Raw genomic sequence first — 25,027 nt, forward strand, 5'->3', positions numbered from 1 at the left:
CAGTGTTACAAAGTGGCATTTCTGTTGATTCTGCAATAATCTGATGAATAATAGACAGTCAAATATTTAAATTAGATATGTGCCCAAAGTAAGGGTGTTGTACTAATACATCCGATATTCTGGAGAGAAACAATTTGAAATCTTAATGACAAGTAGTCCATTGTCATTCCATTTTCATTGACTTTATTTTCGGTAAACATTAATTTCTTTTCAGATGAAATTAAAATACAATTTATTAGCATTCAATACTTTTGCACAGGGTGATTTTCCATCTATAAAAATTTTCAATTACATAAATTACTGATCAAATTATACAAATAATGTATAATATTTTATTGTTGGACATTCAAATCTACATCAATCCAATACTATAATGTATACACATGCAAGCATAATTTTTGCAAAGAATTTAATTGCTTGTAATATTCCATTTAAGTTTTGAATGTGTGTCCACACACCAATCTAGAACACAGCACATAGTGCGATAAGTAGGTTCCCTTCCTGATGTGCAGGAGCAGACTACAAGCATAGTGCATTTTGTGAGGATAAAGAAGCATTGCTTCCCAAAAAATATGAATTCAGTTAAAGGAATTGGTCTTTATGTGGACATGATAATAAGTGGGATCAGAATTAGGCCATGCAGCCCTTGGAGCCCACTCTGCCATTCAATGAGGTCATGGCTGATTTTCAACTTCAACACCATTTTAAGCAAGATCCCCATATCCCAAGGACTTTTTTTTTAATCATCTCCAGGACAGGGAATTTCAAAGACTCCCCATTCTTTGTGTAAAGAAATTCCTCCTCACCTCAGTCCTAAACAGCCTGTGCCTTATTTTTAGTTCTAATCCTCAAAACCAGTGGAAGACATCTTTTTTGATTATACTCTGTTGAAAACTGTAAGAGTTTTATATGAATGTGAGCACCTCTTATCCTTTCAGGCAATATAGGTCCAATCTCTTTCATAATCCCCTTCATTCCAGGAATTAGTTTGATGAACATTCATTGCACTCCCTCAATGACTACTATATCTTTCCTTAAATAAGGAGATCATATCTGCACACAGTGCTCCAAGTGTGGATTCACCACTGCTTGATATAATTACAGCAAGATGTTGTCACTCCTACACTGAGATCCCCTTCTGATAAAATGTGCCTTGCTTGCTTGCTGTACCAGCATGTTAACTTTTAGTGACTCATGAACAGGGCAGCCAAGTTTGATGTTCAACACTTCCCAACCTCTCACTATTTGAGAATAAGTAACAATCGCACAATTTAAAAAGCCAATAAGATATTCTTTATGAAGTATTTGGTATTTTCCCAGTCGGTTAAGAATATATGTTATGTTGCCCTGATTGATTGGTGCATTTGCAGAGCAAGTAAACCTGCTAAAGGATAATTTCTCTTTTCAATTGCAACTTGAATTGATTTCTCCAATCATTGTCAGGAAAGTGGTAAGGGCAAGTCAATTGACCTCAGTTCCCACTTTATAATCAGACTTTTAAAAAGGCAACTAAGTATTTTATGAAACTTCGATAACAGATGCTGAAATGTTTCACTGCCACTCTTCTCAGGCCCATGACATGTGACTTCCAACGTAGGTACTCATATGTAAGAATCTGACTGAATAAGTTAACAATTACACCCTCTTTGATTATCTTCTGTGGCTGCCATGTGAGAAAACCCCTCTTTCATCAATATCTTTTAATGATACTTGTACAGGCAACAAAAAGGGAAATCGGTCTCTTCTTCTAGTAAGCTCAATCAAATTCCATTAGAATTTCTCCTGAAATACAAAATAAAACTCTCCCTATGTTATGAGCAGCAGGAAGAAAAAGAGTAAATATGAATTTATTGCACTGAGTTATTTATTATGTATTGTTTAGGAATACATGCGATTGCTGAATTTGAAGGAGATTACATTTGACATATTTAACTACACTTGTTAAAGTTTATTGGCAAACAGTTGCTTTAAAAAGAGAGCTTTGAAGTTATTACTGGTTGGCACAGGCTCATAGGTAGTGCACAATCAATACAGGAAATGCACTACAATGTTGGGACGTAATCTGTTGTATCTCTTTAATCGAATAGAATGTTTTATGTTGCTTCACGAGAGGGTCATCTGCCAGAAATACTGTCCATGATCCATGTTCGTAAACATACACCTCTTCCTGCTGTAATTGTGTTGGTAAGAAAACATCTCCAATCATTTAAGTCTATATTCATCTAACTTCCAGCATCTTGCTTGTCAATCTCATACCAGAATGAGCCTTCTCATGCAGACATGATGGCCAGAATTTTCAGTTGCCAGAGAGGTCAGGAAAAGGCAAGGGAACAATTTAAAAACCGTGATGCCAGAAGATGTCTCTGAATCCCAATGCATCCGGACACAATCCAATTTTCAACTTGGCGCGGGAGGGTGTGGGAAATAAGCAAATATGCTCACCACAATTAATAACTCATTAATATTGTTAATGAAATGGAAATAGAGTTATAGAGTCATAGAAATGTACAGCATGGAAACAGACCCTTCAATCCAACCTGTCCATGCTGACAAGATACCCCAACCCAGTCAAGTCCCACCTGCCAGCACCCAGCCCATATCCCTCCAAATCCTTCTTATTCATATACCCATCCAGATGCCTTTTAAATGTTGCAATTGTACCAGCCTCCACAACTTCCTTTGGCAGCTCATTCCATATACGTACCACCCTCTGCATGAAAATGTTGCCCCTTAGGTCTCTTTTATATCTTTCCCCTCTCACCCTAAACCTATACCCTCTAGTTCTGGACTCCCTTACCCGAAGGCAAATACTTTATCTATTTATCCTAACCATGCCCCTCATAATTTTGTAAACCTCTATAAGGTCACCCCTCAGCCTCCGACGCTCCAGGGAAAACAGCCTCAGCCCGTTCAGCCCCTCCCTATAGCTCAGATCCTCCAACACTGGCAACATTCTTGTAAATCTTTTCTGAAAACTTTCAAGTTTCACAACATCTTTCTGATAGGAAGGACACCAGAATTGCATGCAATATTCCAACAGTGGCCTAACCAATGTCCTGTACAGCCGCAACAAGACCTTCCAACTCCTGTACTCAGTACTCTGATCAATAAAGGAAAGCATAATAAGAGTCAAATATTACAATTTCAAGGCTCCTCCTGAACTTTTCTCAAGGACTACTTTTTTTGATTTTCAGGAGCTGTTTTCATGGGCTATGTTTTATTTTATTTTCATCAACTCAATTATTATTTGATACATTTGTATAAATACAATGCCTTCTGTATTGGAATAGTCTGGAGGGTGATCTGGGCTGGCGGATGTTGGATGTTGTGGACATCGCGTGAGGGGAATGGCTGGTGCAGGGGGTGTCTGTTGGTAGGAGTAATATTCAAGAGTCCTTGGAGGTATACGGTGTAATTTGGTGGAGTATGATAAGTTCTTCGGACTAAAGGGATTAAAGGGTATGGGGAGAAAATAGGAACACAGTATTGAGTTGAATGGTCAGCCATGATTGTATTGAATGTTGGAATAGACTGGGAAGCTGAGTGGTCTACTCATGCTTCTACTTGCTATTTTTTCTATTCTACTCTAGAAATATGTACTAATTGAAAATTAAAAGATGTGGGTTTACTTGAATGGTCATCTATGAATGAAATTTAATTTCAGATCTTAATACACATGATACAGTAGAAACTAAATAAAGTGTTTGCAGTATACAGAGTCCTTCTTATGTTTGTTGGGAATTGTCCTGAGAGAGTGGATAGGCTGTGCAGAGTGCATGTAGGGTTAATAGTGTCACGGATTAGAATGGGTGGCAACAACAATTGATATGAATTTCAGTAAGGCCTTTGACAAAGCCCCACACAGGAAACTGTTAAAGAAGCTGATGGGAATCCAGGCTAACATGGCAATCCAAAATTAGTTTAGCAGGAGCCAGAGGGTAATGGTAGAAGGCTGTTTATGTGACTGGATGCTGGTGTCCAGTGGCATTACATAGAGATCAGTGCTTGACTCTTTATTGTTTATGATACTCATAAATGATATAGATGAGAATATGGGGGAAATGAAAAGTAAGTGTGCAGATGACACAAAGATTGGCCAGGTGATTGACAGTGAGGAGAAAGGTCTTAGGTAGCAAAAGGATATAAACAAATTGGTCAGATCAGTGATGGATGGAATTTAATCCTGGTAAATGTGAGGTGGTGCACTTTGACAGAAAGAACAAGGCAAGGAGTACTCAATGAATGGCAGGATGCTATGAAGCTCAGAGGAACAGAGGGATCTTGGGATGCTTGTCCACAGATTCTTTAAGGTTCCTGATGAAGAGCTCATGCTTGATTTTCCTGCTCCTCGGATGCTGCCTGACCAGCTGGGCTTTTCCAGCACCACACTTTTAGACTCGAGTCTCCAGCATCCACAGTCCTCAATTTCTCCCAGTTTCCTGAAGGTGACAGGACAGGTTAATAGAGCAGTTCAGAGGGCATATAGGACACTTGCCTTTATCAGTCGATGCATTGATTATAAGAGCAGGGAGGTCGTGTTAGAGTTGTACAGAGTGTTGGTTAGGCCACAGCTGGAGTACTGTGTGCAGTTCTGGTCACCACACTGTAAGAAGGATGTGATTGCACTGGAGGGGATGCAGAGAACATTCTGCAGAATGTTGCCTGGGATGGAGCATTCCAGCTGGATAATCGGAGGTTGTTTTCTTTGAAGCAGAGAAGGTTGAGGTGGGCCTGATAGAGGTGTAAATGGGTATGAGGGGCATGGACACAGTGGATAGAAAGGTCAAGAACAGAGGGGCAGACTTTAAAGTGAAAGACAGGAGGTTTAGAAGCAGTTTGAGGAAAAAGGTTTTCACCCAGAAAGTGATGGAATCTGGAATGCACTGCCTGGGAGGGGAGCTGAGGTGGATTTACTCACAACCTTTAGAAAGTACTTGGATGAACACTTGGCATGTTATACGGCTATGGGCCTAGTCCAGGAGAATGGGACTAGTGAGGGTAGTCGTGCACATTGTTAGTGATACAGACTCAGTGGGTTGAAAGGCATCTTTTGAACTGTATGATTGTATGATTCAATTATCCCCTTTCTCATAACAGGCATGTCATAGTGTGAATATTTAGTTAGCAGTTTTAAAAATTGGACACATGGAAGTTGTTAAGGTGACTCCCAGATCTCTTGTACCTTTTGCCATTTGGACTAGAGCAGCTTCAAGTCTTATTAGATTAGATTAGATTCTCTACAGTGTGGAAACAGGCCCTTTGGCCCAACAAGTCCACACCAAACCTCCTAAGAGTAACCCACCCATCTGGCAAGTACCAATATAAAAACTGGGTATAGGTGAGTGTACCTCAAAGCCACCTGTGAAATTCACACATCTTCAAAGTTCTTTGGGGTTTTTTTCCCCATCTTTGTTTAAGACCTGACCAATGCCTTTACCGGTCTCCAAATTTCAATCAGGACAAAAACCAAGATCAAAATTCAACAGCCACCACCAAATTCCAATTGTGTCACGATAGCTCCATCCTCCATCACAACTTAACTTGTTGGGCCAGGCAGAGAGGGTGAGTGGGGGTGGTGTGATGTTGGGGGTTAGTGGGAGCGTGATGAAAGAGATGTCAAGTCAGATGATCAGTGGTAAGTTCAGTATAAATGTTACCTAGGAGTTGGAGTAGTTACTCCTCTAACATTTCCTGGTCAGCTAGTATGCTTAAGTCAGTCAGATCCCTCTGAATTCTTTGACTTTAGAGGCTTTAACAAAAAGTTCTAGATGCAGGAAAATTGCACACTGGACTTTTTAATTTTCTAGGCAAATCTCTTGATGTCCGATCTATGCTAGTGTACTGATTATCTGACCCTTAGAATATGTGGTCCAGAACAAATCACTTGACAAAGCTAAGATATAAAATATATGGAAAGATATAAGTAGCAAGGATATATTAGAAAGAAAATAAACCAGTGTACCTTAGAATCCCTACAGTGTGGAAACAGGCCCTTCAGCCCAACAAGTCCACACCAACCCTTTGAAGAGCATCCCACCCAAACCCATTCCCCATTATTCTACATTTACCCCTGACTAATACACCTGGCCTGCACACCCCCGAACACTATGGGCAATTTAGCATAGCCAATTCACCTAACCTGCACATCTTTGGATTGTGGGAGGATACTGGAGAAAACCCACGCAGACACAGGAAGAATGTGCAACTCGACACAGGCAGTCACCCGAGGCTGGAATCAAGCCCAGGTCCCTAGCGCTGTAAGGCAGCAATGCTAACCACTGAGCCACTATGCCACCTTCAATATGTACTCAGTTTGTATAAGACTTCAACATTAAATTATCTAATTGAAACAGTGTTTATTACAATAGCAGCAAAGTACTGCAGATGCTGGAAACCTGAAAAAAACACAGAAAATGCCTGCAAAAACTCAGCAGATCTGGCAGCATCTGTGGAGAAACAGAGGACTTGAAACATTAACTTTGTTGCTCTCTCCACACACAATGCCAGACATGCTGAGTTTCTCCAGCATTTTCTGTTTTTAGTTCTTTAAAATTACATCCATTACATTTCTCCCCCCATTTACTAACTGCTGAATCCCTGCGACTTTAACCTAGAAACTCTTCATTTATTTACCTCTGTTTTCCTGCTCCCGGTGTTTATTTATTGAAGTGTTTAAAATTGTTTTCTCCCCTTTGCAGCCCCTCTGTCTTTTAGAGCCAACACTCAATCCTCTTTGGAACTCTTTTATTCCAGCCTTTCTGTCCACTTCACAGCCTCACAACCCAGCTGCCAGTCTCACTCACCAGACACCAGCTTCCCAGTCCCTCAGCCCAGCTCAGAAGTGGCAAAAGTCACTGCTTAACACCAAACACTACCATTCACTCATGTGGACTTGATAGCAGCAACCTTCAAAATGCAATAATAAGCACATGATTTAGTTATGTAAGTAATCTAATCTACTTTGAACCCCTGCATCGTGTCAGAGTTAAGCCTTAGCTTTTATCTCCTCCATGTGTCAGTCTGTAGACTGCTGTGGAGGGTGAGAAAGGCTTCGCAGAACAAGTTGCTTGTTCTGAGAAAGCACTGTCGTAAGACTCATGCACACCTTCTACCAGCTCAGAAACACACACCTTAGTGGGGAGCTCCATGACAGGTAGTTGAGGTAGCACATGATGAGCTGCCCATCACAAGCCAGCAGGAACTGATGTTGGAAACAGGGGTGTGATGTTCACCTTTCTGCTCCCGAAGCTCCAGTTCTTTCTGCAAAGCTGCATTGTGCAAGGTACAGCCGACCACTGTGATTCTGGACGCCCTTCCTGGCGCATGCTGAAGAGATCCCCGACAATGTCTGGATATCTAAACTGTTTCTTCAGCATCCCTGTGCTTTGTTCATTGATCAGATTTTTTCCTCAGTTATTACTTTCCTGTGTATCAGTGGTAATGCTCCTCATAGGCGTCCTAAGCCACATCCTTAGAGAGTAGTCCTTCTCTCAAAGACTCAGTCTACTAAATCCTCTTGGAGGTAAGCATATCTGTAGTGTATTTGACAAGACTGGAATGAAGGCATTGTGGTAGCTTCCAGGCTAACTTGCAGAGACAGAAATAATGATCTTTTGGTACACACCACTGAACATTGCTGGTTGATCCAAGTGTGCATAGATTGTCACACGTGAGTGTAGTCTCAGACTCTCCAAACCCTTAGAATCTAGTGAGAACAGCAAATAAGAGTGGTATCACCAGTAGTGAAAGGGATGTAAATGGCAGCCCTGACAAACGTGATATCAGTCACCTCAGAGAGGCCCTTGTGAGATTCTGTAACCAGTACCTCCAGTCACAGACAAAGAGTTTCAGGCTGCAGTGACCTTGACTGCCACTTGCAATGCATGTCCATGTGGTCCATTTGGCAGAAGGTCTTCCAGCAGGCTTCAAATGTTAGCAGTGGCTTGCTGTAAAAGCCTGAGCTTCCTGAGACACTGGAAACCAATCAGAAACCACTGCGTTGAAAGTATCACTTCCGGTCAGCTCAGGCTCACTGTCCATCACCTTGGCAAGCGGCGATGGAGAAAGATGCTGCTGTTGCTGTTGCTCCCCTTTTTCCCCGATCAGAGGTCCATGTTGCAGGCAATAGACAATAGACAATAGGTGCAGGAGTAGGCCATTCAGCCCCTCGAGCCTGCACCGCCATTCAATATGATCATGGCTGATCATTCCTAATCAGTATCCTGTTCCTGCCTTATCTCCATAACCCTGGATTCCACTATCTTTGAGAGCTCTATCCAACTCTTTCTTAAATGAATCCAGAGACTGGGCCTCCACTGGCCTCTGGGGCAGAGCATTCCACACAGCCACCACTCTCTGGGTGAAGACGTTTCTCCTCATCGCTGTCCTAAATGGTCTACCCCGTATTTTTAAGCTGTGTCCTCTGGTTCGGCACTCACCCATCAGCGGAAACATGTTTCCTGCTGCCAGAGTGTCCAATCCTTTCATAATCTTATACATTGCAATCAGATCCCCTCTCAGTCTTCTAAACTCAAGGGAATACAAGCCCAGTCGCTTCAGTCTTTCAGTGTAAGGTAATCCCGCCATTCCAGGAATTGACCTCGTGAACCTACGCTGCACGCCCTCAATAGCCAGAATGTCTTTCCTCAAATTTGGAGACCAGAACTGCACACAGTACCCCAGGTGTGGTCTCACCAGGGCCCTGTACAGCTGCAGAAGCACCTCTTTGCTTCTATACTCAATTCCTCTTGTTATGAAAGCCAGCATGCTATTAGCCTTTTTCACTACCTGCTGTAGTGAAGCATGCTTGCCTTCATTGACTGGTGTACAAGAACACCCAGATCTCTCTGTACTGCCACTTTACCTAAATTGATTCCATTGAGGTAATAATCTGCCTTCCTGTTCTTGCCACCAAAGTGGATAACCATACATTTATCCACATTAAACTGCATCTGCCATGCATCTGCCCACTCACCTAACTTGTCCAGGTCACCCTGTAATCTCCTAACATACTCATCACATTTCATCCTGCCACCCAGCTTTGTATCATCAGCAAATTTGCTAATGTTATTGCTGATACCATCTTCTATATCATTAACATATATTGTAAAAAGCTGCGGTCCCAGCACGGATCCCTGCGGTACCCCACTGGTCACTGCCTGCCATTCCGAAATGGAGCCGTTTATCACTATCCTTTGTTTCCTATCACCTTACCAATTTTCAATCCAATCTAGTACTTTGCCCCCAATACCATGCGCCTTAATTTTACTCACTAACCTCCTGTGTGGGACTTTATCAAAAGCTTTCTGAAAGTCCAGGTACACTACATCTACTGGATTTCCCTCGTCCATCTTCAGAGTTACATCCTCAAAAAATTCCAGAAGATTAGTCAAGCATGATTTCCCCTTCATAAATCCATGCTGACTCTGTCCTATCCTGTTACTACTATCCAGATGTGCCGTAATTTCATCCTTTATAATAGACTCCAGCATCTTTCCCACCACTGAGGTCAGACTAACTGGTCTATAATTTCCTGCTTTCTCTCTCCCACCTTTCTTAAAAAGTGATAGAACATTAGCCACCCTCCAATCCTCAGGAACCGACCCCGAATCTATCGAACTCTGGAAAATAATCACCAACGCATCCACGATTTCCCGAGCCACCTCCTTCAGTACCCTGGGATGCAGACCATCAGGCCCCAGAGACTTATCGACCTTCAGATCTAACAGTCTCTCCAACACCAAATCCTGGCAAATATAAATTCCCTTAAGTTCAGGTCCTTCAGCCACTGTTACCTCAGGGAGATTGCTTTTGTCTTCCCCAGTGAACACAAATCTGAAGTACCCATTTAATTCCTCTGCCATTTCTTTGTTCCTGGTAATATATTCCCCTGTTTCTGTCTTCAAGGGTCCAATTTTAGTCCTAACCATTTTTTTGCCATGCACATACCTAAAAAAGCTTTTACTATCCTCCTTTATATTATTGGCCAGTTTACCTTTGTACCTCATTTTTCCTCTGCGTATTTCCTTCTTAGTAATCCTCTGTTGCTCTTTAAAAGCTTCCCACCCTCAGTTTTCCCACTTATCTTTGCTATGTTATACTTTTTCTCTTTTAACTTTATATGTTTCTTAACTTCCCTCGTCAACCACGGCTGCCCATGCCTCCTCCTGGGATCTTTCTTCCTTTTAGGAATGAACTGATCCTGCAACTTCTGCATTATACACAGAAATATCAGCCATTGTTCCTCCACGGTCATCCCTGCTAAGGTATTGCACCATTGAACTTTGGCCAGCTCCTCCCTCATAGCTCCATAGTTCCATTTATTCAACAGAAGTACTGTCACTTCCGACTGTACCCTCTCCCTCTCAAATTGCAGATTGAAGCTTATTGTATTATGGTCACTACTTCCCAATGGCTCCTTCACTTCGAGGTCTCTGACCAATTCTGGTTCATTACACAATACTAGATCCTGAATTGCCTTCTCCCTGGTCGGCTCCAGCACCAGCTGCTCTAAAAATCCATCTCTGAGGCACTCCACAAAGTCTCTTTCTTGAGTTCCAATACCATCCTGATTCTCCCAGTCTACCTGAATGTTAAAATCCCCCATAACAACTGTAGTAACATCTTTGCGACAGGCCAATTTCAGCTCCTTATTCAACTTACATCCGACATCCAGACTACTGTTTGGGGGCCTGTAGATGACTCCCAAGAGGGTCTTTTTACCCTTAGTATTTTGCAGCTCTATCCACACTGACTCTACATCCCCTGACTCTAGGTCCCCCCGCGCAAGGGACTGAATATCCTCCCTTACCAACAAGGCCACCCCACCCCCTCTGCCCGTCAGTCTGTCCTTACGATAGCACGTGTAGCCTTGAATATTCATTTCCCAGGCCCTGTCCACTTGAAGCCACATCTCAGTTATCCCCACAATATCGTATCTGCCAATTTCCAAAAGAGCCTCAAGCTCATCCATCTTATGTCTAATGCTTCGTGCGTTAGCAGCTCCCATGCAGTTCAGAGACTTGGCGACAATGAAATGCTATTGAAAAGCAATAAAGTCCAAAGTTACAGAAATGACCCTAAAACTATTGGAGAGCAAGCCCTTTTACCAAAAGCCTTTCATAGAGGCAAAAGAAAAAAACATCAATATTTAAAAACTCTACAGACTGTCAATCGCATCCACCATCAATCCCAAAAGTTGTTCAGTCTGATGAGTTTCAGATGGCCCAGGGAGACCATGTACTGGCAGTCACAGTCAAGATTGAATGGGGAGCAATTGCCTTTTAGCACATGTTATTCACAGACTCAGCTATCCTAAGGTTTTCCATGCAAACATAGAATGCATGAGGTAAATGCTGAATGTGATTCCGGAATTTGAATGTGCTGGCATTTTTGTTCCTGTAACCTCCCTCACACATCAACACTCACCCAACCCTGGCAGGCTCCACTTCAGCTCATAGATTTTTGTTCTGTAAGGGTATCATGGAAAATGGAGTTAAGTTGGAATCTTATTGAATGGCAGAGACAGCTCAAACTGGCTGAATGACCCATATCTCGTCCAAATGTTCTTTTTCCTAAAGACCATTGGTTGATTAATATGAATGCAATTCACAGTGATCTCACCTTACTAACCAGTCCACCATCTGGGACCTTGTCAAAGGCCTGGCTGAAACCCATGTAGACAATGTCTACTGCTTTGCCTTCATCTATCTTCATGGTAATCTCAAAAAAACTGAATCAAATTTGTAAGACATGATCTCCAATGCAGAAAGCCATGCTGACTATCCCTAATCAGTCCTTTTCTTTCCACATGCATGTAGACCCTATCTTTCCGAATCCCTTCCAACAATTAACCAATTACTGATGTCAGGCTTAATGATCTATAGTTCCCTGGATTTTCCTTGCAGCTTTTCTTAAATAATGACACAAAGTTAGGCATCCTTCAGTCCTCTGGCACTTCATTGTGACTTTCCAAAACGCATCACTACACAAGTTCAGGATTAAACTCCACCTGCATTGTTCTGCCATCTGAAAATCCTCTCGAGATCTTCCTTTAGTCTAAAGCTTCCAAATCACTAATTTTCATGTCATGTACAGAGGAACCTCGATAATCTGAAGGACATGGACAGAGAGTATTTCATTCAGTTAATTGAATGTCAGATAATCAAACGTCGGATAACATAGTTTAGCCAAGCATCGGGCTCTTGTGATCTTGCTTGATAATCTGATATTCGGATAATCGAATGCTGGATAATTGAGGTTCCTCTGTATTCATAATAGCCAGAGGATTCAACAATTCTAGCTGCAATAAAAATTCCACTCAACACCAATAACATTAATAAAAATAATAATTGATAAAAATGATATAAAGGTTCGACACAAAATAGAAAGGCTTCTTCTCCCCTCAGAAGTATGTGGCTACAAAGGTTTTTGCAAATGTCTCGCTTTAAAGTTTCAGCCTCACTGGAGTCATTGCTCCTCAACTCTAAGGTCAATATTCCTCCTCAAATTACTCCTGTCTGGTTTGTGTCCAGCTCATAGCACAAAGACAACCTTGGTTTACAGTACCAATGCTACCTTGTTAGACTGCGATAAGTTGTCAAACTTAACCCTGCACCTTCATTGTATCCATATACAATGAACGATTCCATTCCTGAATGCTTCACTCTCTGGTCCACATCCAAGACAGCAAAGGGAGTGATAAGATATGGAAAATAAGAAGCTCACAACACAAGTAACGATTCATTCTACCCTACAGTGACTTCTCCTATTCAATAAACCTTGACACTTGAAGTTGTCCAAGCTGAAAGCGTGCTTCAGGTATCTTATGTTGTAAAGTGGCTTATATTACCAGTGTCTGTTTTGGTCTTTAATGTGTGAAAGGTCAATGAGAATATATTAAGACTAGAACAATAACTTATACTTAACATGCTAATGTAATATTTTGTCTTATCCTGAATCTTACTGAATATATTCCAACCTTTAACTTGTTTAAACTTACATCTTTTGCAGTACCCTTTAACTATCTTCATGCTGTTTGTGGGTGATATTTATAGTCTGTTAAATTTCCTGAGCTTTGTCCGATGGCTCTTCATTGGTCTGGCAGTAACTGGTCTGATATACTTGCGATACAAGCGTCCAGACATGCCACGGCCATTTAAGGTAAGATTCACTATAAATCAGTACTGGAGACAGGTATTGGCCAATTGACTTTGGAAAGATGTCTGCTGGAATGTTGTGTCTTTCTGGTCCTTTATATATAACATTTCTATTTAATTCCTGTAAAATCAAAATAGAATTCGGCAATACTGGCTGCACGTATTCATTTACTGCTGTGACATTGTATTAATTGCTATCAAATAATTTTATACCCTGTATCAGTATGGGTTTATTCTTTTCTCCTGTGGTTTTACTCCTTCTTTCTTCCTCTAAGGTGTTTTCTTATGTTGACTTTGGTTTGACTGGATCATACTACCTTCCAGTGTCTTGTCTAACTGGTCATCTTTCTGCCTGAGCACAATAATATTCAGTTGTTAGGACCTAATGGGTGACCCCCATTTCCCACAAGCAATTAACAGCTCATGCCAGTGAATAATGATGACCATGAGTTCTTTCTTCTGCTCTGTAAATGGATACATCCATTTGACACATTATACTTCAATTCCTGCCTCAGTTAATATCATTTAGCTCATGACAAACCAGGGTCTCAATGCATTCAGTAATTTTTTGCACTTCAGACCAGTGGCCTTTTTACAGGCTGATTGTGTTTCATATTGTCCATAAGTGAGATAGCCTTGTTCAGCAGAGCTAAATAACTATCATTTATAAACTTAGGAACCTGTATTTGATTTTAAAAAAAGCTCATTTGAGATGTTCAAAGTGACAAATCCCATTTATGCTTAAGCCCTTTTCTGTCTGTAACAAAATACAGTGGCCAATTAAGACTGCATCTAAGGTAACAAATCATATTGCTTAATTCTAGACTAGATATCTTCTTGCCACACTAGGTCAAACCATTGTGTCCAATTTAACCTCATGCATTATGTTCCTGTAACAGAAGCTAATATCATAACTAAGTCAATCAATAGTCAGAAGTAACTTAATTATTCTTGCATTACTCCACAACAAATAGAATAACATTTTAATGATCATGATTCTTCATATTCTTTTTCCTCATTCTCTCCTATCCATATGCATATTATTTGAATTTTGTCATAATAAACCAAATCTAACTTCTTTTTCCATCCTGTTTTCTAATGGTAAAATAAATTTGAACCTTTATCTTCTCTTCTTCCTTTTGGCTCTGGTGTGTCATTGATGGCCCTTTTTTTATCTTTCACTAAGCAATAGCCAAGAATGGAAAAATTGAGCTGTTTGTCCGTAGATCCAATCTGATTTACATTTTTGTGTGCCAAATGAGAGCACAAGTAAGTTTAGTGGGTCACTGCAAAGGTTAACAGAAACAAGAGTTAAAAAGGCAGGCAACAGCACATTTTAAATTTAACATATAGCAATGGCTTAAGGAGTAACAATCACCATCATTGTCATGTTTTAACCTCTGCAAGAAAACCAGAATCTTAAAAATCATATTCAACTCTAGGGCATTAAAAATAATAACACCCCATATTGCATTGCATTACATATTTATGTTTATTGACTTATTTTGTATGCAAGCTAACATGTTGCTCACAGTCCAATAAATTACGTGGTCTGCTTTCCCTCCCGCAAGTGTAACTTAGTGCAATTTTTCAGAAGTGAGAATGCCAGCAGTGAATAGTTGATTCAATTAATTAATTATTATTTATTGCATCTATCTAAGTTGATGAAAGAGACAGATTATGTTCTTTTCAGAAAAAATAAACATGTATTATTTCTTGTTGTATATTTCCCTTTTTTTGGAAAACAAGGTCAAGTGGTGAAAATGGTCAACCAACTGCTATAAAATAAGTGAAGAACAGCTACATTCAGAATATGCTTTTAAAAGACACAAATGCTGATTACTGATGGCGGTTGACCTGGGACCCATGATCCATGTCAGCCCCATTGCTACCAGACCCCTAAGTAAAATTCTTTGGAACTATTTCTGGACTAATTAGTCATCCTTAGAACAAAAGCTGCATTCACTTTGGGCTACACATTTTGCACATGTCCAAGTCTGGCAGTTTTCCTAGGAAAACACATTTTCTCTCCCCCACTGCCGCCCCAGATGATCTTATAAAATACCAGAGGACCAATTTGCCTGATTGCAATTACGACCTATGTTTTTCTTTAAATTCAAGTGTCACTCACTTTACATATTTCATTCCTGAACTTTGCCTCATGATTGTGAGCACTGCAACAATCTAACAAAGCCTTCATTCAGATTACATTGAAATGATCTATGCCTGAGCTGATTTACCGGTGTTTTAACAGACTGTTTATGGATCTCGGCGATAAGGTTGTTATGAGTCTATTGAAAGGCAAGAACATGGCAAGTGGTTCAAATGACATCATAAGCCATAAGGGCAGAATTTAAGTAGTTTATTGCTTGCGTCAAACCATACTGTCTTCATTGAAAATATATTTTTTAATATACTGCGCACTATGTTCCATTGTATCTCCACTATATAGGGGGTACTGTTACAATGCACATCTTATCAGTCAGTACAGTCTCAGTTCCAATTGTATGTTTAATTGCGGGGAATTGGATCTACCGTGAACATTTGAACAAAAGGAAATGGTTAACACAATCTATAAGTCTTTCACAGTCATTCCATTGCGATATAAATACGTATACATCTTAGATTCAAAGTTGCAGTGTAGAAGAAGACTGCTGGTGGGAATTGGCCAAAATTTGTAAAGAACTCCAAAATCTAAGGGTTCGATGCCTTCACAGCCCCGATAGGGCAGCTATCGTTGTACAATTGAGAAACATTTGAAACAATTGCTGGATGTTCATTATTTTACGGAAATGGAAAGATGGCAATGAGCTGGAAGCTATGATTCTCTGGCTCCCAGTGTTGCTATAGCTATAAGAAGTTGAATTGAATAATTTGCCACATCAGCTGTGGTGAAGCAATGGAGTGCAGAGCAATAATTTCAGATGCGAAACATCAGATACACTAATCATGGAGTTGATCTCCTTCCAGGTTAAAGCTTTTTGCCTACCCTTGTGACTGGCTTTTGCATTTAGCAGTCTTATTCTTACTTACACAGCTTTAACATACTGGAGAACATTGGTGGCTATGTCACAAAATATGAATAGACAATAGTCCAAACTTCACCATTTTTCTTTCCATTGAAACCTGAACTAAATCTCAGGTGCTGTAAAATAGGCTGTCAACTCGCAATAATCCACATTACGCAAGGTTAAAACCTTGTGAAACACCCTTTCTGTCTTAGCCTTTTTCTCTCCCTCACTTACCGTTTTAATGATGCTGTCTGTTTCTGTTTCTCAAATTTCAATGTTCGGTGACATTAGAGTTGGAGTTCGGTGTACAAGTGCATTGGCCTCTTCCTGGGCTGGGAATTTAATTGTGCTGCAGTTATTAATTCACTGTTTCTCTCAACTAGTTCCACACTCTCTTTATTCTAGTCACTCTTCTTATTTATTCTATTAACTCTTACATCACATACACTGCCTCCCACTCTCACACCCTTAACTTGTTTACTTGCTTACATTCTTCTTTGTTATGCATTTACTTTCTCTTAAAAATGAATTGCAAAGCATTATTTAAATGTATTATTCAAACAACAAAGCATATCTTTCATTAAAATTGATCAACATTTCATTCCCAACATATTCTTCAATTCTGGATATTTATTGCCAGTAGCCTAAATCTGTGCCAGGTATATGAATTTTTAGTGACTCTATTAATGATAATAGAGAAATAAGTCTGTAAATACCAAGTCAGAGTTCACAATTAAATTTGTATTTTCTGATGTTGTAGCATTCTATAATTGTATGAAGAAATTTACTCTTAATTGGCACTTAAATGTTAGCTGTTCAGCAGAATAACTCAAATAAAATTTACTGATTTTACCAAGCTGATTTTTGACTGTGCAATGGAATGAATTAAAAGTCAATTCACTTTCATCACCTGTGTGGCACTCTGACAGTGCAGACCTCCCTTTCTGACAACCCACCGGATTTTCATCCCATTGGAATTTAGAATGAGTGGAACATCTGCTCTCAGCTCATTGTCTAGACAGAGAAGGTGAAAATGTAGACATTTATATCTCGATCCTTTCTCTTTGTTGTTGCAGGTGCCTTTGTTCATCCCAGCTTTCTTTGCCTTCACCTGTCTCTTTATAGTGGCACTGTCACTGTATTCTGATCCCATCAACACTGGCATAGGATTTATCATCACTCTGACTGGCATTCCTGCCTATTATTTGTTTGTGGTCTGGGACAAAAAGCCAAAGAGCTTCAAGAAACTAATGTGTAAGTAATATTTCTTTCTGCTTCACTGTACAAGAAAAACTTTAGCATGAATTTTTCCCCTCTTGTGTAGCATTTCCTAGATCAAAACTTGAACTTTGGAAACTGAGGCTTATTTGAATTCCAGGGTATTCAGTGGTGACTTTTCTTTGTTTGGATACAATTTTAAAAAGATGTAAATGACAGCCAGCCTGATGTCAAGATGCAAACTGTATGTGTTGAAGGGTGGCTCAGTGGTCAGCACTGCGGCCTCACTGTGCCAGGGACCCAGGTTCAATTCCTGCCTCAGGCAACTGTCTGTGTGGAGTTTGCACATTCTCCCCGTGTCTATGTGGGTTTCCTCCCACAGTCCAAAAATGTGCAGGTGAGGTGAATTGGCTATGCTAAATTGCCCATAGTGTTAGGTGCATCATTCAGAGGGAAATGGGTCTGGGTGGATTACTCTTCAGAAGGCCAGTGTGGACTTGCTGGGCTGAAGGGTCTGTTTCCACACTGTAGGTAATCTAATCTAACAATAACTGATGGAAACCACAGTGGGACTATGAGCATTCAAAATGGCAGCTTATCATGTTGGACAAGGCCCTTCTCCAGAATTAGTTAATCTGATATTCTCTTTCAGTATTGACAGTTCTGTACAATTCTAGTTATCAGGTATTTCCTGTTAAGCAAGACATTTTCAATCTGATCACGCAAACAATGATTGATAATCCATAAACTTAAAAGAAACACAATTCTCACATTCTGTGCAATTTTAAGCTGTCACTTGCTCCTCTGCCACCTAGCTGATTTGAGCAACATGCTCAAGAATAAGTATTTTTTTCACATTCACGGAACCATTTTGTTTGTTTATTGAAGGAAACCAATTGTTCATCCAAAATGGAACAGTTGAAAAGAAGACAACACCAGCAGCTCTACCATGAGTAATCTTTCAATATATTGGTCCAGCATATTGTTGGGGAATTATTACTAAGGAGCACTGATTATTTTAGTTATTGGTAGGTGAATGATTCCAGCCAATACTTCTCAATTGATTTGTGCCCAGTTCCACAGCAAATGAGTTTTGGACAAATTGTTGTTTCCATACTCTCTGGATATTTTGGAATATGTTGGTATAGAAATGGCTTCTTGTGTGGCACGGTGGCACAGTGGTTAGCACTGCTGGCTCACAGTGGTTGCCCGGGTTCAATCCCAGCCTCAGATGACTGTCTGTGTGGAGTTTGCACATTCTCCCCATGTCTGCGTGGGTTTCCTTTGGGTGCTCTAGTTTCCTCTCACAGTCCAAAGATGTGCAGGGTTGGGTGGATTGGCCATGCTAAATTGTGTATAGGCTCCAGACATATGATAAGCAGGCCAGGTGGGTTAGCCATGGGAAATGTAGAAGTAGGGTAGGGCAGTGAGCCTGAGTGGGATGGTCTTCGAAGGGTCAATGTGAACTCGATGGGCTCAATGACCTGCTTCTACACTGTAGGGATTATTTCACTTAGAGACAGTATATCTTTAAGAAATATGCTCATAATATCAACACTTCATCAAAGTTTGGAGTCTGGGCAGGATGCTCTTCAGAGGGTCAATGATGGGCCAAATGGCATGCTACACACTGTCGGGATTCTATGAATGGCCTCTGATGGCTGTTGATAGAACATCCAAGCTACCAGAATTTGAGTAAAAGATCAAAGATATCTTACTGCAAATGTATAGAATCTTGATGAGACTACATTTGGGGTACTTTATGCAGTTTGGTCTCTCCTTATCGAAAAAAAGATATCCATGTGTTATGTCTAGATTAGATTGGAGCACCACTCTAATCTAGACTCTGGTTTCCAGCATCTGCAGTCCCTGTTTTTACTTACATGTGTTATGTTCCTACTTAATGGCAACAGTAGAGAAGTCAGACCACATAATGAAATCTGGCTTGAAAGACCATAGGTTTTATTTTTGCAATTTGTTTACCATGGAGATTAGCTATTGAATCTATTCACAAGAAGCTGGCAATGTACTTTACATAAAATAACATAAAAGTTTATTGCACAGAGCAGAAACATGAACTATGTTGCACAAGTCAATAACTACTCAAACAATGCCACTACAAGCATCAGACAGAGTCCCTTTTATCCCAACAATACCCTATGGACACTCGTCTCTTCACTGAAGTGTCATTTAGACATTCAGCTATTGCCATTTGGTTGAAGTTTGTGTAGTGTGTTTGCCACATAAGCTGCTGACTCATGATGCAGCTGTAATTGTGATATAGCACATTGCCCTGGAGCAACATGTGCACCTGCTTCACTGACACTGCTGACAACCATGACAAGCTAGCTGGCTTTGTGTCAGTTCTTAAAGTAAAGACAGGACACATGTGTTGTAAGCCTTTAAAGACTGGCTGCAAGGGCAAAGCGAGACAAGGCAGAGATGTTATAAACATCCATGTAGGCACAAAGTAAATGAGTGCTAAGAGAGCAAGTGAGAAGCTCTGAGATGTCCTGATCAAATCTATGAGATGGTCCCTGTGCACAATGTATCCTTGCACCAGTGTTACAATGAAAAGTGCTGGTGTGCTTCAAAGTGTAGCATGTAATGTAACTGGATTAGAGATGTGCCATTGTGATGTGGTGAGGCTGGTACATGCTCAATGCCAGCATTCATGGACTATGTCAGGCCAGCAACTACCCATGGATTGTGCTGTAAGATGTTGGTGGCTGCTGTCTAAGTTTGAGGAGCAGGAAAATTAGCAGCAAGCTGGATTCACTAGACACCTGCTCTGTCTTTCATGTTGGGAATTATCACCATCCAGTTTCTCTCTGCCTCTTAGAAGAACAAGAAAATGCACATTAATGAAGTGAAATTAGGTATTACTAACATGTAAATACATGCAAATTAGCCACTTGGCATTCACCAATTTGTCGCCTCATTTAAATCCTGGTTGCAGATTGGGCTTTATTCTAGCATCAAGGATCTCATTACTGCTGAACCTAGTGTATTTTCCAAGTTGACTCTGCCCATACCATTCAGGGGCTGGGAAGATTCCATTTTTTTTAATATACCAGATTAACCACTTGAAGGAATTTAAAATCTTTGAATGCATTTCATAAATAAGTGTTTCTTTCTTTATAAACTCTTGCTTTTCTCCTTCATTGTGAAAAATTGGCCAGTGATCTTGATTTAACATCTCATCCAAAAGGTAACATTTCAGACAACAATGTACTGCTTCACTTCAGATACAAAGTGGGATTTCATTTTGTAATCTTTATGAGCTTTAACAGTGATTACCACTGAGTCCACAAAGGGGTAATGGGGAGGGAGAAATGAAAAAAAAAGTCACCCACTCTACTTGTGCCTGGTATAGGTGGGTGATCTAGCTACGTTTCGTGACAGAGCCTCATTTGATAGTAACAGTGGGTGAGCGGACAATGATAAACATACAACATAAAGACAGTCTATTCCTTGGAAGGGAGGCAGCAAATCTGTGCAGACACAGATGCAGTACATTATTAAGGTTGATAAGTTCCTGAAATAATCATGGGTGAATGGGGCTACAGACTGATGGACTAGAGAAATGTAAATGGAACACCAAGCAGCAAGAAGTTATGTTGAAATGGGTCCTTACAGGTTAAAATTTCCCCAAACAATGAAGGAAATCTCATTAACCAACATGTTTACTTACATTGCAAACTGAAGTAAGGCACACTTCAAAGATGAGGTAGGCTGAACAGGCTAAAATGGGCTAAGCTATCAACAGGTAAACCTATATAAAAACACTGGAAGGTATTAAAAGAGGTATTTGAAGCCATGTGGATTCTTAAATATGCTGAAGGAACAAATGTTCCACGTGTACAGTTAAACAGCCAAGGTCAATTTATGAGGTAAGTTAGGGTGTAAAACTAAATGATATAACTTAGATAAATGCCAAGACAAATGATTATACTAGGAAAATTATAAAGATCAGCAGAGAAACATCAAGAAAAAAATAATAGTCACGAAAGGGAATGCAAAAAAAATTGCAAGTAATATAAAGGCCAATAGTAAAAAAAATTATATACATATTAAGAGTAAGACGTTGCTAATGAGAGATGTACAGCAGGTTAGGCAGCATCCAAGGAGCAGGAGAATCGACATTTCGGGCATGAGCCCTTCTTCAGGAATGAGGAGAGTGTGCCAAGCAGGCTAAGATAAAAGGTAGGGAGGAGGGACTTGGGGGAGGGGCATTGGAAGTGCAATAGGTGGAAGGAGATTAAGGTGAGGGTGGGGCTGGGGGCGGAGAGTCAGGAAGAAGATTGCAGGTTAGGAAGATGGTGCTGAGTTCAAGGGTTGGGACTGAGACAAAGTGGGGGGAGGGGAAATGAGGAAACTGGAGAAATCTGAGTTCATCCCTTGTGGTTGGCGGGTTCCTAAGCGGAAGATGAGACGCTCTTCTTCCAGCCGAAATTTGCAAGAAATGCAAAACATGCGCCCACACCTCCCCCTTTACTTCCCTCCAAGGCCCCAAGGGATCCTTCCATATCCGCCACAAATTCAACTGCATCTCCACACACATCATTTACTGCATCCGCTGCACCCGATGTGGCCTCCTCTGTATTGGGGAGACAGGCCGCCTACTTGCAGAATGTTTCAGAGAACACCTCTGGGACACCCGGACCAACCAACCCAACCACCCCGTGGCTCAACACTTCAACTCCCCCTCCCACCCCACGAAGGACATGCAGGTCCTTGGACTCCTCCATCGCCAGACCATAGCAACACGACGGCTGGAGGAAGAGCGCCTCATCTTCCGCCTAGGAACCCTCCAACCACAAGGGATGAACTCAGATTTCTCCAGTTTCCTCATTTCCCCTCCCACCCACCTTGTCTCAGTCCTAACCCTCGAACTCAGCACCACCTTCCTAACCTGCAATCTTCTTCCTGACCTCTCCGCCCCCACCCCCTCTCCGGCCTATCAGCCTCACCTTAACCTCCTTCCACCTATCGCATTTCCAACGCCCCTCCCCCAAGTCCCTCCTCCCTACCTTTTATCTTAGCCTGCTTGGCACACTTTCTTCATTCTTGAAGAAGGGCTCATGCCCGAAACGTCGATTCTCCTGCTCCTTGGATGCTGTCTGACCTGCTGCGCTTTTCCAGCAACACATTTTCAGCTCTGATCTCCAGCATCTGCAGTCCTCACTTTCTCCTAATGAGAGATGTAGGCTCATTAAGGACAACTGATGTGAAACTGTGATCGCTAACGATAAATACGTATTTATTGAATACGTATTTTGTACCAAATTTCACAGTAGGGGATGAGAATAAAAAAACAGTATTAGTAAGAATTTAAATAAAAATTAATGAAATAACAAGCAGTAATGAGGGGGAAAATATGTGCCTCAGGATAGCTAAAACCCCAGACCTGATAGTTTTTACTCTAGGACGGTGAAAGGAATGAGTGACAAAATTGTCAAAATCTTCTGAGGTGGAAGATGAGGTGTTCATCCACCAATTTATGTATGGCCTTATTTTGACAGTGGAGGAGGCCCAGGATAGACATGTCATTGGGGGAGTGGGAGGGGGAGTTGAAATGACTGGCAACTGGATGTTGGTGGAGAAAGCCCTTTCCTGAAGAAGGGCTCATGCCCGAAACATTGATTCTCCTGCTCCTTGGATGCTGCCTGACCTGCTGCGCTTTTCCAGCAACACATTTTCAACTGGGCGTTGATGTTGATTGGAGCATGCGAACCATAGACATTCCCTGAACCAGTCCCTGCGTTTGCACTCAGTCACTCCAATCAACCCCACCTCCTTGTTGCCAGCTATTTCAACTCACCCTCCTACTCCCCAGTGTCCATCCTGGGCCTCCACAGTCAAAATAAGGCCATATGCAAACTGGAGGACGAACACCTCATCTTCCACCTCAGGAGCTTCCAACCTTATGGCCTCAACTTAGAATTCACCAGCTTCCAAACGTCTCTACCTCATCCCAGGCCAAGCCCTCCTCTCCTCCCTGCCCCTTTGACCTAACCTAACCTGTCCATCTTCCTTCCCATGTATCCGTTCCACCCTTTCCACTGACCAATCCCATTCACCTCCAACCTGCACCCACCTAATGCCATCCCACCTATCTTCACCCCCAGCCTCACACTCCTTCCTCTGTTTATTCCTCAGCCCCCTTCCACTCCCCAGTCCTGATGAAGGGTCCTACCTGAAATGTTGACTCTCCTGCTCTCCTGATGCTGCCTGGTTTGCTGTGCTTTTTCCAGCTCCACATTTTATTGACTCTGATTTTCTAGCATCTGCAGTCCTCACTATCTCCTAATTGTAGAAATCTTAGCTATTACCTATCAAAACTCTCGAGTAAGAAACCATTCTGTAATATAGACAAATTGCTAATGTCACTCCATTATCTTTAAAGAGTGGGAGAAAGAAATGAGGTAAATATAGGCCTGTTAGTTTATGATCAGTTATGTGAAGCCACTAAGATTTGCTATTTGGGAAGGAGTTGAAAAATGTGAATTGATGAGAGTGATCTGCTTGCATCTTTTCAGGATCAATCATGTGTAACTATTCTGATTTTGTTTTGAAAAGATCATGATTGGGGTGTTGGATAAAGTTTCAGACATTTTTAGCAAATGTGAGAATGCAGGACAGCCTTTTCACTTGACTTGGAAATTGGTTGGAGAGTAAGGACAGAGTGTGGGGATGACGCAGTAACAAATGATGCTTCTCAGAGGTCAGCTTGGGGACTCGATATTTTATTTTATTTATTAAAGATTGAAGGGAAGCAATAAAGAGTTACATTTCAAAGTTTGCCAAATAGGTTAGTGGCAAAGAAAAACATTAGGTGAATGGATAAAATTGGGGCAAACGAGTTCAATGTGATATCATCTACTTTGTACCCAAGAAAGATAAATGTGATTATTCTCTAAGTGAGGAGTTATTAGGAACTGTAGAGGGGCAACGAGCTTTGAGAGTCAAAATACACAATCTTTAAAAGTGAATAAACAGGGCCAATGCAATCAAAAGAGCAGATGGGGTGTTGGCCTTTACTTCAAGGAATCTGTAAGACAAAGTGAAGGAAGTCATGTTTAGTTGTGTCGTCTTGGGCAGATCCCATCTGGAATACAGTACTCAGATTTGGACAGCACACTTCAGGAAGGATGTACTGGTTTTGGAGGGATTAGAGAGCTGGTTCTCTGGAAAGATGCTCAAACATGAGGACAGGTTGCATAAACTTGGCTAGCATTCCCTCGAGCATAGAAGACTGAGTTTAAAATGTCAAAAGATTTGAAAGGATAATTAGACAGGTTTTCTTTCTTCTGGTGGGGCAATCTGGAACAAGGTAATGTGACATCATAATTAGAGCTAAACCAGTGTGTTATGCAAAATCAGGAAGTTCAAACAAAAAGGTAGAAATCCTGATCTCTCCACCAATCCCACCCCCCCACCCTGGCCCTGGCAACATACACACACACGCAGAGCTGCAAATCCTAACTCAATAGGAACCTTCAAGACTGATATAGATACAGGTTTTTGTTAGGTAACTGTGTTCAGTAAAAGTGGGAAAACGAGTTGAAGTGCTGATCAACTTAATCTGTTTCTGTACTGTGCAGGTGAATTGTTTTAGTGTTTTGACCACTTCAGTTT

The 25,027-nt window shown here is 41.1% G+C and overlaps 1 protein-coding gene across 1 annotated transcript in view; it reads left to right on the top strand.

Annotated features, from left to right (window-relative positions):
- The window catches only part of slc7a11 (solute carrier family 7 member 11), a 193,133-nt gene that overhangs the window by 139,301 nt on the left and 28,805 nt on the right, over positions 1-25,027 (top strand). Inside the window, exons 9-11 of the mRNA XM_043674092.2 lie at positions 2,088-2,184; positions 13,012-13,161; positions 17,245-17,422. Coding sequence (XP_043530027.2) covers positions 2,088-2,184; positions 13,012-13,161; positions 17,245-17,422 — 425 coding nt within the window. The remainder of the gene's footprint in view (positions 1-2,087; positions 2,185-13,011; positions 13,162-17,244; positions 17,423-25,027) is intronic.

The sequence above is a fragment of the Chiloscyllium plagiosum genome, unplaced genomic scaffold (assembly GCF_037043375.1).
Source record: "Chiloscyllium plagiosum isolate Xiang-an unplaced genomic scaffold, Cpla_swu_hap1 HiC_scaffold_36, whole genome shotgun sequence".
Taxonomy (NCBI): domain Eukaryota; kingdom Metazoa; phylum Chordata; class Chondrichthyes; order Orectolobiformes; family Hemiscylliidae; genus Chiloscyllium; species Chiloscyllium plagiosum.